Source organism: Peromyscus eremicus, chromosome 10 (assembly GCF_949786415.1).
Source record: "Peromyscus eremicus chromosome 10, PerEre_H2_v1, whole genome shotgun sequence".
Classification (NCBI taxonomy): Eukaryota; Metazoa; Chordata; class Mammalia; order Rodentia; family Cricetidae; genus Peromyscus; species Peromyscus eremicus.
The window spans coordinates 73133753-73152346 of NC_081426.1; the positions used below are offsets into that span (position 1 = coordinate 73133753).

The 18594-nt window shown below is 36.7% G+C and overlaps 1 protein-coding gene across 2 annotated transcripts in view; it reads left to right on the top strand.

The window, feature by feature from the left end:
- The window catches only part of LOC131920290 (adhesion G protein-coupled receptor L3), a 404359-nt gene that overhangs the window by 269956 nt on the left and 115809 nt on the right, over window positions 1–18594 (top strand). For both annotated transcript variants that reach the window (XM_059274597.1, XM_059274596.1), the window contains exons 8-11: window positions 685–868; window positions 1734–1856; window positions 7360–7568; window positions 8330–8506. In XM_059274597.1, coding sequence (XP_059130580.1) covers window positions 685–868; window positions 1734–1856; window positions 7360–7568; window positions 8330–8506 — 693 coding nt within the window. The remainder of the gene's footprint in view (window positions 1–684; window positions 869–1733; window positions 1857–7359; window positions 7569–8329; window positions 8507–18594) is intronic.

Below are 18594 nucleotides of genomic sequence, written 5' to 3' on the forward strand. Positions count from 1 at the left end.
ACAGAAACACCTCAGGGCCATAGGTAGTGATGTCCAGCTGTTTACTCCCTTCATGAATGGTAAACAGTGTTAAGGTTTCACACCACACAGCATACTCAGAGGACCTGACAGTATGAAAGCTTTGATACTTTCCCCAGTCTGACATTTTTGTAGCTGTCTGGCGCTAGAGGAAGAGGTGAAAAAGAAGAAAAAGGGAAAAGAAGTGTTTATTCCCTGAGTCCACAAAGTATAGGCCACAAATCCCTGTCACCTTCTGTCTGTAATGGTCTTTTCGGTGTCTTCTGTGGTCAGCATCAGATTTTATGGAGATGGGCAGAACAAAACCATTTTCTGTAGAGGATGCAAACTTGTTGGTTCAAATTGTGTGCCCCTAGTTCCTAGCCAAATCACTTTAATTATGTGATAATAGTCTTACTGAAGCCTCTGCTGTTTATTCTGAGAAGGAAGCATGGCTCTATTTGCTGCGCTTCAAAAGAAGACAACTACAGGCTTGCAAAGTCTCAGTGAGGGATTTATAGAAAAATAATGAATGCTTCTGCTGTAGCATGCCACAGGGGAGGCTGGGACAATAGTGATCTTATGCACACTGCTGCTCCTTGCTTGCTGGGCAACATGTACACCTGGATTTCTGACAGCTATACGGGTTCACTAGAGACTTCTGCCATTCTGTTCATCCCCTCATAGGCCATGGTCGAGACAGTTAACAACCTCCTTCAGCCGCAAGCTTTGAATGCGTGGAGAGACCTGACTACAAGCGACCAGCTACGTGCAGCCACCATGTTACTTGACACTGTGGAGGAGAGCGCTTTCGTGTTAGCTGATAACCTTTTGAAGACTGACATTGTCAGGGAAAATACAGACAATATTCGTAAGTGACCTTTGCTAAGACAGAAGGTCTAGAGTCACTTGCATAGCAGGAAAGAGGGGAAAAAAAAATCTGGTACCCCTGTCATAAGCAGTGTTTTGGTTTGGTGTATGTATGTTATTCTATTTCCCAAATAGCTTTCAGTTTAACAAGATCAGAATCCATGCTTGTTAACCTCCACAAGGCATTCCAATATTAGATGTGTTACCTTGAGGTCACATCAGTGAGGTTTATTAGTAGAATTTTATATAGGCGTGTATTTATGTAGGTTTTTATACTGTTTACTATTTTGACCTCCTAATGTGAGGATTACCTGTCTTGAGTTATGTCCTATAAGAAACAAGACATTTAAGTGATGATGCTAATGTTTGGAAATTGTATCATCCCTTCCTATAAGTGTAAATCTGTTTTTATTGTGTTTTAGGATGTAGCTGACAATTTTATTTCAGGAGATTTGATAAAGCTATTTCAAATTTTATTGGGTTTGTAGATAGATCAATACTGATGTGACAGTACATTTCTGGAGTACAAAAGGAGTTTTACATAATTCATGGAATATAGATAATATTATTAAAATTAACTTAAAAGCAAAGACAAAAATATAAAGATGGATTAAACTTTTAAGTATTAGGCTTGATTATGGTACATTTGTATTCGTTACATGATTTTGAACATCTTTGCTTATTTTATTTTGTAAATAAAATAAAAGGACTAACCATATACTTTCCTATAAATTGAATGACTTTAACATGAAAAATAGACCAAGAACTCTGAATTTCTGAATATAGAAACAGCTTAGTGGTTAAGGAAATTCTTGTAGCTTTGCCAGTTTCCTCGTAGAACACTGACACCTCTGTGTTATGAACAGAATTAGAAGTTGCAAGGCTGAGCACAGAAGGAAACCTAGAAGATCTAAAATTTCCAGAAAACATGGGCCATGGAAGTACTATCCAGCTTTCAGCAAACACTTTAAAGCAAAATGGCCGGAATGGTAAGTTGGAGTTTGTTTTTGTGCACCATGTTATTGAACTTTTATTCATTCTTTTGCGTTGTGGCTTGGGATTTTAAATCCGTCATACAAGAGTTCTTTACACCTTCTTTCTGTGCACCCTCATCTTTATTGCCCCTTTCTTCTTCCTCTTTATCTTCTGGACCATCAATATAACAACGATGCACAATGTATAAAATTCTCTGTCAGATTCTATCACTTCTCGGTTGTCAGAACCTTGAACATGAGGAAAATTCTGAACCCCAAAACTCAAATAGTCTACCAAGTCCCCTCCCATCCTCACCCCCCACCCCCAGGAGTAACTGTCATTGAGTTTGCAGATTGAACTAATGGAAATTTTGGTGGGGATGGTCTTTGTAATTTTTTTGGGGGGGGGTGGTTCGAGACAGGGTTTCTCTGTGTAGTTTTGTTGCCTCTCCTGGATCTCGCTTTATACACCAGGCTGGCCTTGAATTCACAGAGATCCACCTGCCTCTGCCTTCCGAGTGCTGGGATTAAAGGCGTGCACCAAAGCCACCTGGCTCCTTGTAATTTTTAAAGGTACAAAATTTTGTGTTTTCTTTAGGTTTTTATAAGTGTATCTGTATTTTTCCTTCATAAAACATACAGAAAAGTCAACTATAAGGAGGGCTTTGAGGGGATATGACTAGGGTATATAGGTCACCTTAATTAACTTTTAAATCAAATTCACTAATATATATATATATATATATATATATATATATATATATATATATATATATATATGTACATATATCATATAATGTAACCTCATGGAAAAAGCATATTGCCAGCTCCACAAATCTTTAAAAAAATGATTTTTCACAAAGGCAGGAAACCCCTTGAACCTGTTAAATGATATGGAGATGACCTGAGGTTGTTGTAACCTGTTCAAAACTGCTGCTTCATATAGAGAAAATAGCTCTGAAAAAGGATCTCCTTAATATTATCAATGGTTTCAATTTTCTGTCATCAGAATATAATGTTGTCAAGGCATTATAAATCATGAATGAATAAACTTAGAAATCATTAGTGTGCTGTCAACTGGACGAAGGAAATGTTTGAGGCAGCAGTAAGTGAAGAGCGGAAACAGACACTTGTATCCACTTCCTATTGGTTCAGCAACTTCTGCTCCCCTCAACAGTGTTTCCCACCGAGAAAGGTTCCTCCCCAGATGGAAATCTCACCAGCTCACTTCCAGTGACACTTGGAATGAAACTATATTACTGAGGGAGGTCTACAGCTGTCTAGCTTGTGCATCTTGTCTTATTTGCCCCCTTCCCATTTTATTTCTCAAGAATGACCTGTGATCCATGCTAAGTAGTTTTGATTCTTTTCATCATACAAAGCACGTATGGTTCTACAGCAGGGTTTTCTATTCACAGCAGCCTCTCTATCATTTGACTCCCCCCGCCTTTATTGAAAAAAGCTTTTTCTCTTGCATAACTCTGATGAAGGGTTCCCCTCCTTCTACCCCTCCCCAAACCCCCAAATCCAGATCCGTCCCCCTTTCTGTTACTCATTTAAAAAAACAGGCTTTTAAGGGATAATAATAAAACAAAACAAAAACTAACGCATAAAAAGAGGGCAAAGGAAACAGAAGGATAGGAGCCTTAAAAAGGCACAAGAGACCCACTCGTTCACATACTCAGGAATCCCATAAAAACCCTGAACTGGAAGCCTATATATATGTATACACACACATACACACACACACACACACACACACACACACACACACACACACACACACAAAGGACCTGTAAGGTAAAGGAGAAAAACATATAAATAAAAGTAAAAATTAAAATAAAATTAATGACCAAAAAACTTCTGACATGAAATTTTGAGACAAGAAACATTCAGTGATGCTTTTGAGTTCATTTTCTGTTGGTTATCTACTGCTGGGTGTGCAGACTGTACTTTAGAGTAGTTTGTTTCTCCAGTGAGACTCCCTCAGGAAAAACTAAAATTTCCTTTGGAAATGGTTATCAATTGGAGATAGCTTCTGGCATAGGGATGGAATCATGTTTCCACTCCTCCTTTCATCTCTGGAACCCCATCTCATGTAGACCAGGCCATGGCCTGTGCATGCTGTCTCAATCTTGGTGAGTTCCTATGAGCTTTGCTCATGTTGATTTAGAGGGTCTTGTTTTATTGGTGTCTCCATCCTCTCTGGCTCTTAAACTCTTTCCACTTCTTCTTCTGTGGGGTTCCCTTAGCCCCGGGGATTAGATTTGATGGGGACATTTCATTTAGGGCTGCCCAATGTTCCAAGGTCTCTCACTCCATGCATATTATCCAGCTTTGGGTCTCAGTATTTGTTCACATCTGCTGTAGGAAGAAGCTTCTCTGATGATGGTTGAGCAAGTCACCATCATTTGATTCTTAAGAAGTCCATCTTAGTTCTTTATGGAGACTCTTCTCTGAGGTTGACCACTGTTATTGAACCCTCTCCCTTCAGTCATACCTATGACAATACTGCTGCATAGCAGTTTTTTTTTTCCCTTTGTTTATTTGTTTGTTTTTAACTGCCTGCTTATTATCTGACTCTTTCCAGGCAATAAGTTCCTAAAGAGCAGGGGTCATGTCTAATGTCATTCACCCTGGTAACCATAGTGCTGTAAACAAGGCATGATACACGATACTGAATAACTTTGTAGACGTTCTGACAGCAGGCTAAAAAGGTCATAAATATGCCTACATTAACTATATCTGGTGGCTTGATTTTATTGATTACATTGATGTGCAATATTTTCATCTTAAGTCCCATTAAGTCACTTTGGAGTGAGTAATTTGAAACAATTATGTGAAACTACATGGACTGATGAAACAAGATGGAATGACAGCATGCCACTGAGCATTATGTGGAAATGTTATGACTTATTAGCTGACATCAGCCAATTATAATAAAAGTCACTAATATTAAGAAGAAAAAAAAAACGCTTGAGTAACACTAAGTGTAGCCTTCAAGCATGGTGCATTTTATCATAAATCCAGAAGGAAAATTGTTTCTCTACTATAACAGATAAGTATTTAGTGAGCAACTATTATTTGGATTTGGTGTCTTAGATATAGGTGAGATAAGAATCCTATCTTCCTTCATGAAGTTGCCATTACATTTCCTTGTTAAATTGTTGAAAGGACAGTGGATGCCATGAAATAGCAGCCTGCCACATAGCATAAAATGTCTGGAATGTCTCTGAGTGCAATAAGCCTGCTGCTGCAGCTGCTGGTCTCTCTACTTTCTGCATCATGGGGTCACTGGCCCCTGTCTGAGTCTGAGGTCATTGCATCTGATTGGATATGTCTGACTGGAGTGCTCAAGGAATTGATTTGCATGGCTAGTTGCAAAAACAAGCCTGTGTACATTTTGTGTGTTTAAATTCCTAAGAGTAGGGAATTTCATAAACATATAAGTACAGTTGAGGTACAAGACAGTCATGATCATACTTTTTTAACCCCTCACCACACACACACACACACACACACACACACACACACACACACACACACACACTTCTCACTTGGCCCTGTTTTCTCTCTTTCTCTATTTGACATTGAGATTAAAAAACACTTTGGTTTCTGATCTTCGTCACTGTAGTAGTCTGGGTAGCATTGGTTTCTTGGCAAACTAGGATCTTATAGTAGAAATAGGAGATAGGGTTTGATGTTTGCCATGAAAAAAAAATGATAAAAATTAAAACATGACAAAAGAACAAAAAAAGTAGTTAGCTTTAAAAACTACTACAATTAGGAACTTAATCACAAAGCGGGGAAGGGCTTTATGACTTTGTAGAAATAATGAACTGAAAAGAAAATGATTATTAAATTCCTGGGCAAAAAGAAAAAATAGTGTCTTTATTTAAAAAAAAATCCCCTTGGGCGTTGGTGGCACACGCCTTTAATCCCAGCACTCGGGAGCCAGAGGCAGGTGGATCTCTGCGAGTTCAAGGCCAGCCTGGTCTGCAGAGTGAGATCCAGGACAGGCACCAAAACTACACAGGGAAACCCTGTCTTGAAAAAACAAACAAACAGAAAATGTCCTATTGCAAGCTTGGTAATGTTTGCACACACCTTTAATCCCAGTACTGAGGAGACAAAGGCAGGTGATTCTCTGTGAATTCCAGACCAGCCTAGTCTACAGAGTGAGATCCAGGACAGCCAAAGCTACACAAAGAAACCCTGTCTGGAAAAACAAAACAAAAAGAATCCCATTGCAATAGAATTAAAACCCAATAAATTATGAGTGTTTAGTTTAAGAAATCTGACAGTTATATTTACCTCTATAACTAAAACAGAAAACAGAAAGAAAACCAACTGGAAACTAAATGTTTCCTAATTATACATTTCCATGGTGTTTCTTACTGCCCCTTGCTTCCCTTTTCCTCTCCTAATGAAACGTTCTTACTATCTTACTCTGTTCTTAGCCATCATATATCCAGAATCACTCAATATGAGCTATCTTGTGTTTAGATTAGTAATCCAAAAAATCACTTTGACAATTCAGTCATGGTTTGCCATTCACTAATATTTTATGCTGTATTGACACATAGTGTATTCTATTAATATACTATATTTATTCTTCTATCAAGATACAGGCTTGGATCAATAAAAATTCTGTAAAAAGCCTCATGCAAATTGTTTTCTTTGTGGTAAATGTTCTCACTTATCCAGGAAGGGTCAATATGTATGCAGTTTTATAAAAAATGTCAAAAATCTTTCCAAGTCACTGAAATATTTTATATTCCCATCAGCAGGGGAAAGAGTCTAAGGCTGTATAAACATTAGGATCCACACAGGGTGTAAAATGGTATTACAAATGTAGCTTTAACTTTCTGTTTCCGTAATTGCTAATGTTTCCTTCCAGCCATCTTCTCATATATAAAATGGTTTTGTTACATTCTTCCGTAAAATGTCCATTAATATCTTTGGGGAGTTTAAGATATCTTCTGTCATCATCCTGTTGACCGGCATGCATGGTCTGTATATGCATCTTATTGTTCCCTAATCTCTAGTTGGCATTTGTCTTCTTAATGATACATTTTAATAGGTTCACAATTTTAATTTTGATGAAGTTCAGTTTTCCCTTCTGTGTATTGTGTTTTGAGGTTATGTGCATTATTTTATCTTCTTCAAAGTATAAGGAGATTGTCTTGTATTTTGTTCTATAACATTTATAATTCTGGATTCTGGTGCTGGGTCTATGAGACATCTTGAATTTAGCTTCTAGTGTACAGTGAGACAGTGTTTGAGATTCAGTGTTTAAAGAAGTGATATCTAATGTTCTCAGCAGAATTCAGCTTCCACTTTCTCATCTGTAACTTGGTACTCCCATACCAATGAAGCAAATACATGCTTGATTTTATGTCTGTGAATGTGCATTATACAGTTTTGGCTACCACCTAATCAGAATGACAGACTCTAGTAAAGCATTGAAGCAAATCATTTTCTTCAATTTTCTAATTCACATTTGCATTTATTTTAGGAGAGATTAGAGTAGCCTTTGTCCTGTACAACAACCTGGGTCCTTATTTGTCTACGGAGAATGCCAGTATGAAGCTGGGCACAGAAGCCATGTCCACAAATCATTCTGTTATCGTCAATTCTCCTGTTATTACAGCAGCAATAAATAAGGAGTTCAGTAATAAAGTTTATTTGGCTGATCCCGTAGTATTTACTGTTAAACATATCAAGGTAAGGAAATGACATGTCATGTTTCATTTTCTACAGTATTTATATTTGTTATAGAATGCATATCAAATGTATTAATTTTATTTCAATATTTTATTATCAATATTTATATAGTATATTGGTAAAGAATGTAGTCATGATTGTTTTCAGAAATATTCATAAAAATGTCAGAAAACTAAGTAAAACTGGTCTTCATATGAAATGATATGTTAATTTTTCTACATAGTAACATTATTACATCTAGATGTAATATGTATAATACAATATTAGATATTCTATATATGTACCACATAGTTCTTAAAAGAGCTTGCAATGCACTAAATTAATCTGGACAGCAATATTTCACATGCTATTATAAGCAGTCATGTCTGTGTCTGAAGATATATTTTTGTATATGTACAAATCTGGAAGTTGTAAATGTTATAAAGATTTGTAAAGACCACCCTTTTAGAAGGCTTTTCCAGTGGTTGGCTTCTTTGCTTTGAAATTTAAAAACCAATCCTATTGTAAAATATTGCTAGTAACATCGTTCTGGTATCAACAGTTTTGAAAAATAGTAATCTCACTTCTAATCAGACAGAACAAATGCCAGGCATTCAATTTCACTTCAAATTGATGAGGGCCACTTAATATGAATATACTGAACACACCTCTGTAAGGATTACAACATATCATGAGGCTGTGCTGTGGGTAAAAGAAAATGCCTACTTCATTTGCTCGGTCGTAAAATAGTTATTGCCTTTATTGATCTTTTTCCACCATAGCAGTCAGAGGAAAATTTCAACCCTAACTGTTCATTTTGGAGCTATTCCAAACGCACAATGACAGGTTATTGGTCAACACAAGGCTGTCGACTCCTGACAACAAACAAGACACATACTACATGCTCCTGTAACCACCTCACGAATTTTGCAGTATTGATGGCACATGTGGAAGTTAAGGTAAGATATGCCATAAAGCATGCTCTAGTATGCAATCAGGCTGCTAATTCTAAATATCTCCAATTCTTTTTTCCTAGTAATTCTAGCCAAGAACTCTGGCATTCATGCCATATCCATTTGAATGATTCAAACACTGCTTCTTTCTTTTTCCATTGTCAATATAAAACATAAAGTTGAAGTTTGTTCAATAAATCTCTTTGTACTGTCTTTGCTTTCAACTAGACAAATAAATGCTATACCGTAACCTCATGAGCAGGGTAATTGGGACTGTGTTAATGGAAGCTGGGATTAGATACATTGACGACTGAGGAACTATATATAGATTAAATACTGTCAAACCAATTCCTGGAAAATTAACAGATCTGTGTGATACATAGAACCTCGTGGAACAGAGGTTTTGGCATATTGTAATACAGTGGAATGGAATTTCTAAGGAAGAGTTCAGATGGTCGACAGTTTTCACAGTTGAAAATGAGTTAAGTTGGCTGCATCTGCTTCTTTCAGGAATGACAGATTTTATACATATAGATGATTGAGAAAGAGAGCTTGGGTTTTCAATGGACGAGAAGGCTGAGTGAGCTTTAGGGTATCGTCTAACATAGGAGAACTGTCAATGGTTGGACTATAACATAGTCTGTATCCAGAAGTCCTAAGTCAACAAATTGGTTGGAGAGGTTGGAGATCTCTGCTTTTTTTTTTTTTTTTTTTTTTTAAGCAAGATACTTTGGTAATGACTAGGAATCCTGGTGCCTTGCTTCTCTCAAACAAGTTGGCAAGGACTAATATCTCAGTTGATTCTACTTGTGGATCATAGTCAATAATTACAGGGAAAGGAGCCGTACCTTTTATGTGACTAAAAAATACAAAAATAGGGAAGTTTTCTGATAAAATATCCAGTGAAAAAAATATATAGTTATAGTCATAAACTAAATGAATATTTAAAGTTAGTTTATAACCTATAATTTTCTTCAAATGTTTTATGTATTAAATATAATAAAATCTGTAAGTTACCCAATATAAAAGTTATTAATCTCATATAAATTACATTTATAGTAAAAAATATTTTCTCTTAATACTTTGGAGTTTTGTTTACTTATATTTTATGTAATATGTTTTTTGCTTGTATGTATGTCTGTGTACCACATGTATAGTTCCCACAGAGGCCAGAAGAAGCCTTAAGATCCTTTAGAACTGGAGTTATAGATGCTTCTTATTTGGGGTGTAGGTGTTTGGGATTGAACCTTGGTTGTATGGAAGAGCTGTAAGTGCACTTAACCACAGAGCCATTTCTCCATCCATATAGTATATAATTTTATATAGTTAACATAGTATTTTTGTTAGAGTGAAGTATGCATTATGTCAACATTTAATCCTTTGTTTTCATAGCATATCATAATACCTCAGTCTAATTTTTTAATAGACATTGAATTTTTAAAAGCATAAGTACTTAAAACCTAAATTGGCCATGACAATAACTGAATGTTCCTTCACAGATTTTCCTATTATGTATATAATATTGCTTACTATGCAACTTTAAGAATTGATAGATGATACATTTAGGGCAAATTACTTTATAAGTTGAATGCAATTTGAAAGAATACATATTTTAAAACAGTTTAACTGTTCAAACGAGGATAGTTTTGTTGATATATAATATATTAAAGGACAAGATAAATTCTGCCCTCAAGAATATAGTTTTTCATAGAGGAAGCACAAGCAAATAGTTACATGATAGTAAGGAAGAGATTAGAATGAAGTTTTTTGCAGTGTTCTATGGTAAAACTGAATATATAAAGTCAGAAAAAAATTACTAGATTCGAGGTGGTCAGTTATAAGATTCCTATTAAGAAATTAAGGTAAGTTGTAAAGAATACCCCAATTAAATATGGCATTATATATAACTTTATATAACTTCAATGACAAAGAAGTTAAATATGATGTTTGAAAATGGTATGAAAAATTTAGGATTACTGCACCATGTATACAACATGGCTGGCCAGCAACTGGAGATGAGGACTTCAGTAGGCTTGTGGCTAAGTTCAGTAAGCTTAACATTTATAGGCTGGGACTGGAGTCTGAACACACACCCACATATGGCACAGCTTACGTGTCTCAATATTTACAAGCAATACACTAAGTTGGGAAACATGAAACATACTGATTTACAAAAACTTAGCTGTAATGACAAGGGGGACACAAAATCTGAACTTAGAATTCTTAAAATTACCAGAGTCCTGCTGGAATGTGACAGTATGGGAGTGCATCACCCAGTGGGACCCAGTCAGTGGTCTACTTTACCTGTTAAAAGTATCAGACCTCAACTAGGGTTCTCTTTACAGGGTCTCAGAGTATACATGTAGAATGAGTCTACAGGCAATTTTACTACTTACTACTACCCTTCTAGAAAGTGATGGCAATGGAATGCTTTGCATTTTGCATAGATGATTCCAAACACCATAGAGTTACAGATGTGGACCCTGGTAGACGTCTACACAGTGGCACATAGTTCAGTAGTTTTAGTAAAGAAAGTCTATCACCATGGCAGGTGTGAGGAAAATTTGTGTTTCAGCCAGACTTAACACATAAAAGCACACATAAAGCTTATTATCTCTGTTATGTATTCTAATAGATGAATTAGCAACAAGAATTTATATACTTGTGAATTTTCACCTCTGTGACATCAGTCAGAGTGGAACAGCTATTAATGTTCAACACATTTTAGAAACAGAAAACTGTGACAGAGGGTTTGCATACCTTATGCCAATGAGGCAAATAATTTCCTGCTGCATAGGTTTTTTTTTGGGGGGGGTGTTATAATTTAGAAAATATGGTACAGGTATCCTTGAAGAAGATCACATCTATATCCCACTGGCAACATGAAAATAGAATTACTTTTGCTGCTTCAACACAGTTAAGATTCTGGTCTTCAAGGGACTATGAGGCCTGTTTTGTCAAAGCATTTCAAACTGATTGAGTTCAGCAAGATTGGCCACATTGACAAATGATAGATTTAATTCTGGAATGCGTTAGTCAGGCTCTTGGATCCTACATTTCAGCCAGCCAAGACATTAAACTCTGAAAAATGGATCAAAATTTAGGAAACAACAAAATATCATTTTTTTTTTTGGCTCAGTTCATTTCCTAACAGCCCTTCTCCAATCCATTTTAAAAGGATCATGACTGTGACCACTATTGTGTGTCAACAAGAGACAAAATAAATGGAAATCGATACTTTCCTTTAACAATCACTCACACAGAATGCCTTACGTGTATCTTGTATTGCAGTCTCCAGTGATTACCACAGTCAGCTCCATTTTGATCCCAGAACATGAGTTTGGCACTTTCATGATTAAAGAAGAACTAAAAATACTGGGCCTAGTCATCACTAAAATTTTCATCCCCGAAAATAAAATATATTAACAAATTTGCATTAAACTACTGTTTGAAATAGAACAATAATTTATTCATGCACAGTGAGAAATACAGCAATCAGTTAGAACAGATATATTTGTATATACTAGTTACCTACCTCCTTTAAACTCTACACTAAACCTATATAAAGAAAGGAACATTATATTAAATAATTTATTTGACAATTTTGGAAAGAAAGGAAGAATTGCCAGGATAATCTTAATACCTGTTGACACTGAATCTTGGCATGTATTTTCTTCCTCTCTCTCTCTCTCTCTCTCTCTCTCTCTCTCTCTCTCTCTCTCTCTCTCTTTCTTGCCTGTCCAAGCACAATTCTTGTATTTTATAGAGAAGTGCATCCTTTGGGAAAAAGGAATCACTTATATTTTCTCAAAATAACACATATTTCAAAAATTTTAGGCGATTGGGGTGGCCTGATTACAGTTTCAGAGGTTCAGTACATTATCATCTTGACAGGGAGAATGGCGATGTGCTGGCAGATGTGGTGCTGGGGCTGAGAGTACTACATCTTACAGGCTACAGGAAGTCAACTGACTGTCACACTGAGGGTAACTTGGGCAAAAGAGACCTCAAAGCCTGCTCCCATATTGGCATCCTTCCTCCAACAAGGCCACATCTTCTAATAGTACCACTCCCTTTGGGGACCATTTTTTCTTCCTTCCTTCCTTCCTTCCTTCCTTCCTTCCTTCCTTCCTTCCTTCCTCTCTTCCTTCCTCCCTTTCTTCTTTCTGTCCATCTGTCCTTCCTTCCTTTCTTTTTTCCCAGGGAAATCCATGAGTCCCTCTTAGGGTCCCTCTTGTTACCTAGCTTCTCTGGGGCTGTAGATCGTAGCCTGGTTGTCCTTTTAGAATCTATTTTCATTATAGGATTCTACCTGAGCATGGAACTGCCCTTATCTCTGTCTGTCTGTCTCCTGTGTGCCTGTCTACGTGTCTGAGTTCTGTCTATTTGTTTCATCTACTGAGTTCTCCCTACTCTTAGCAACACTCGTTTTCTCTTTTTGTTTGTTTTTCACACTGTGAGGACCTTAGTAAGATAATCATCATAAAGTTATTGAAAAACTTTTAATGTACAGCAGGTTCTCTATAAGTGTAAGTTCCTGTTTCCCATTTCTTCCACATATTACCAAACTCCAGTGATTATGGTTCAAATTTCTGGCCCTCAAGGCATGAGCATGAGAAGAAGAATAAAGAACTGAAGTTGTTGTGACGGTTGTGATTCCGATGATTACTGAGGTCCCTTTGATTTAGAGATGTAGAGGAAAGTGATGGATCTGAACCTACTTGGTCAGAGAGGGCTTAACAAAGAAATATCCTGACCTGTAGGAGTATGATGTGTTTAGCTAGGTGATGTGTGGAAAATGAGTTGGCCATATTCTTGTAGCACTTTCTCCACATACCCTGCCTGTAATACTCCTGTTTCTTTTTTCAGCATCTGGAATTACTTGGTTTTCTCTTCTGATTGGTCCTCACCCACATACCCTCTCATCATCACTTGTGCCCAGAGTTTACCAAATTGCTGCTTTTCTCCCTACCTGATCTCATGGAGTCATATGGTCTTAAATATCAGTTAACAGTTCCTAGGTTTCAATCTTCAGTTCCAGAATCAGATGTAGCCAGTGGCTTGACAGAACTGCAGATATTCCTTGACCTCTGTTGTAGTTAAATCCCAGTGCTCTCATTATAAGTCATAAATGGATTCAATACAGGGGACATCTCAAATTTTTAATCTCAGCCTTGTTTAGTTTAATTGTTCCTAGTCCACATATATTATGCTGCAGCTGCACAAAATCACCTAACATAGCCTATGTTAGAATAGCCTATGTTAGAGTAACATGTAGACAGTTATTTGATTTATTAAATACTGTAGAGAAAGTGTATAACAGAGAGGTTTATGTACCCAGGAGACAGAGGTGGGCATTTTGAAGTTATGATGGGATAAGAATACAAAACACAGTGAACAAACACTGATTGCAATAGAGTGCATGATGAAGTACAGTTTGATGGCTCTTGTGAAGACATGGCTGACAGTGATGTGCAGCTTACTGCTACTACCCAGCACCCTTTTACTACATGTTAGACTAGGGAAATGCTGAAGTTCAACTCTGAAGGGTGGTTTTTATCAATCAGATTCATGTTTTGCACCATTATATTAAAAATATTCTAGGTCAAGCCATTACGCGTCCAGCTGTCATCAATTGGGTACAATCTGTAGTTAGCTTTATGTGAGAAGTCCCGTAATTCACATAGTCTTCTCCGTCTTGTTAAATGACTATGTTGCTTTGCGCGGTGTCCCATCCTGTACCACACACCGTCTTTGCTTTCCTTGTTTTTACTGATCCTGCACATTGGTTCTGTTAATACACTGTGGACAAGAGAGACCTGATCTCAGCACCTTCATTGTTATCCTCTTGCTTCAAGCCCCTGGGGTCTCCTCACTGAGTTTTTGCTAACACCCCTTAACTAGTCTCTCCTCTCCTTGTCCCTCCCAGTTCTATTCTCAGAGTGGCTGCCAAAGGGATACTTCAATACCGTAAATTAGATAACATTCCTGCTCAGCTTTATTCTCAAAAAGCAATTTTGAAAATCTTTTAAAATACAACTCAATAGCCAGGCGGTGGTGGCGCACACCTTTAATCCCAGCACTTGGGAGGCAGAGACAGGTGGATCTCTGTGAGTTCAAGGCCAGACTGGTCTACAGAAGGAGTTCCAGGACAGGCACCAAAACTACACAAAGAAACCCAGTCCCGGAAAACAACAACAACAACAAAACAAAAACAAACAAACAAACAAAACACTGCAACCTAAGACTCCTTACCTTAAATACAAATTTGCAAATGCCGGCTCATTAGCACCTTGTACCTCTTAACTTCTTTCCTATGGCTCACATTGTGTGAGACTTTCCCAAACACAGCAGGTGTGCAGTCACTGAAGAAAGCTTAGCTCCTTCCCCCCACCACAGTCACAGGGCTTAAGTTTACACAAAGTTACCTTCTCAGGGAGGACTTCCTTGTGCGCTTTGTTTCAAATTTCACATCACCCCATGTGCATGAAATACAATGAGGAGTAAGAAAAATCAGGCCCCTTGGCTCAAGAAATGTACAGTTTATCAAGTGAGAGATGTGATGAGATCTCAAATTTGATGCTGAGAATGATTTTTAGATATGTCAACCTAGGCAGACAACAGAATGCAGCGAGTACCTCTAACCCCACAGTTCAACTTTGGTAAGAAAATTAAATATGAACGCTGAAAATTGTGTTTGTTTTCATTACCATTTTTTTTTTCTATAAAGTAGAAGGTAATGGACAAAGGTAGATTTTGTTTTATTTAAATTTTTAAAGTTGTCCTATTTTGATTATCTGTTTTAAATTCATGACTTAGCACCAAAAATCTAAATAACAGTGAGCAACCACTTTTCAGTGAGCTAATCTTTAAATCACAAAATAGATGGTAGGGAAAGTAAATAGATTTTAAATTAGATTTACTAATGGGTAATATGTATCATGAATGCTTATTAATAAGTTGATTAAATGCATAGTAATCATAAACAATGGCACTTGAACTAGTTCTGTATCTGCTGGAGAAAAGTTTTATGAAGAAATACATATCTATTATTAGATTTATATGTCCTATACCAAAGTGACACTTGGGAATCTCATAGTCTATAAATAAGCACCACCATTCTTACAAAACACTGAAGGCTTTCTTTTTCTCTCACCCGTAAGTAGTCATAATCATAAAGTGATTGGTTACTGTTTTTATTATATCTTTTCCTCTTTTGCTTACATATTTTACAAGTCTATCATTTGACGTTGCAAAGGAATTAGGAAAAACCATTTTTAAACATTTCTTCCAATATAAGGCAAAAAATTTAAAATTTATTTTAATTATTTCTGTAATACTGAAACTTATAAAAATCATAATCTTGCTGGGTGGTGCACACTTTTAATCCCAGCACCTGGGAGGCAGAGACAGGCGGATCTCTGTGAGTTCGAGGCCAGCCTGGTCTACAGAGCGAGATCCAGGACAGGCACCAAAACAGCACAGAGAAACCCTGTCTTAAAAACAAACAAACAAACAAACAAACAAACAAAAAACAATCGTAATCTTAATTTGAAAAAGTTAAGGCTTCAAGCAAAATAGTAAAAATATTTTAAAATCTTTTTGTTTCATTTTTTCATGCATATATGCATCTAATAAGTTAACCATACTCTACTTCTTTTTTAATTTGGAATTTTTAAATACTTTTAAATATCTTTGAGAATTCCTACTGGCTTACAATGTCTTTTGATTATGTTCACCCCACATTCCTCTCCCTACCTCCTCTCAGTCCTCGATGCCCCACCCCCTCCCAACTTTGTGCTCTCTTTTTTATATAGCCCACTGGGTCTAATGTGCTGCCCATATATTCTCTAAGACTGTAAGTCCATCAACTAGAACATGGTCAGCCTACCAGTGGTCAAATACTTAAAAACTGCCTGCCCTTCCTGAGAAGTCATCAGCCACCAATAGCTCCTCAACTAAGCGTGGAAACCTGTAAGCCCCTTTCCTTCCATGCTGGAACTTTGACTGGTCTGATCTTGTTCAGGTCTTAGGCAAGCAATCTCAGCCACTGTGAGCTCATAAGTGCAGTTGTCCTGTCATGTCCAGAGGACATTGTTTCCCTCTGGTCCTTCTCAGCCTATTGCTCCTACTGTTTATCTGCCTCCCTCACCTGAGATGGTTCCTGAGCCTTGGGATAATGCAGTATGACATAGACATACACACTTTGTGGCTGAACACTCCATAGACATTTGTTCTATGCTCTTTTATCAGTTACGAATTTCTACATCAACCACAGTCCTCGTCACAGAGTCTTCTCTGATGATGTCTGAGAGCTTCACTGATCTGTGGGTAGATAGACACAAATTTAGAGGCAAGTTTGATACTATTTCCATTTATAAAAGTACTAGTATTAGGTTCAACCAAGGGTCCTGTGAGTTTGCCAATCTTGGGTTCTTGGCCAGATTTATAGTACCAAGCATGTGTTTCCTCCTGTGAAGCAGGCTTTATAGCCAGTCAGAAAATAATTGTGTCACTATAATACCCATGGGTATAAGTTTCCACTCTAGTTGGTACTGTAGTTCACAGGGTTCACAACTGAGTAAGAGTTAGTGACTATTCCGCCAAGCAGTCTGCATAGCAATTATAAGTACTATGACAGCTATCTCAGCAGGGAGAAGATTATGTGGTCAGTACTGTGTTCTGTGACCAAAGTGTATGGTGTTTTGCAGTAGAGTCTTATCATAAAATTTTGGTAGGTAACCAAATTATTATTTTAAATATTTCACTGATGTTGCCACTTTCTAGCCTATATTTTCAGAAATCTCTACAGTCATTCAAATTTAAAGCTCTTATTGTGACATGTAATCAGTACTTAATAAAAGTTACCCCTGTTTTCATAATGCTTTATACATGAGTTCTGTTACTTATAGTTAGGTCTTGGCATGGCTGTGTTTTGGGGACTGTGAGTTCTTCTGTTAAGGATCACCTTTTATCCTTATTTTCTTGTACACGCATAAAGCCATTCTTGACAAAATCGTAGAATCCACTGAAGTGGAAGCCACACTGGATGGTGTATATTCTGGGAGAATACATCCTAACGGCATCCTGTTTGTCTTTGTCTTCATTTTTGTCTGTTTTTAGGATGGTTTGATAGATTAGTAATGCTGGCGTCATGAGGAACTTTCCTTTGTTTAGGGACCACGCTTTGTCAATTGCTGTTCATAATCTTACTGCAATTGTCAATTACAGTGATATCTAAAATGTCTCTCATCTGCTTGTAACTTTCAACCTCAAGTTGACAACACAGCTGTAACTGGTTAACCAGTTTGGAATCTCACTGATTCTATTGTCTACAAAAATATTTCATTGTCTCTTGTTTAGACACAAAAATAATCATTACACAAACTTAGGGACTATAATTTTATACAGAATAGAAATAGCATTTATAGTATATTAAGACTTTTCCATTAAGCTTAAAAAAGAAAAATAAAAAATCAATTCCAATGTAGAATAATGATTAGTAGAAGTTAAGAAGGATATAAACTCAAGCTAATCAGTTTCATACTAATTGAATTAACTATACTGTGGTTTTATACAGAATCATAACAAATACGTTAGAATAGATTCTGATGATTATATTTCTAGTTATTTTCTCTTCCCAATTATTAATTTTATAAGGTTTGATAGTAAAATAGTCTGCATACTTTCCTATCAGTTCAACTTGACATTGATTTTTATCATCTGTAAAATATTTTTACATACTTTAATTTGATTATTGCATATTTTTCATAAATTTATTGTAATCATTTTATCTCAAAACTAATGCCTCCACTGAATGATCCCCATGGTCTCAAAAACAAAACCAAAAGAACAAAAATCAAAATCAGTGTTCATTTTCCTTTTAATGTAATACTAATGCATTTAAACAATCACAACCTGGAAGTTTTTAATTACTTTATTTTATTATTACATTGTGTCAGTGTGTATGTACATGGGTGTATAAGCATATGATCCAACACGTGTGGAAGTTACAGGACAACCCACAGTACTCGGTTGTCTTCTTCCCTGTGTGGGTTCTTGGGATTGAACCCAGGTCTCTGTAAACAGCACCT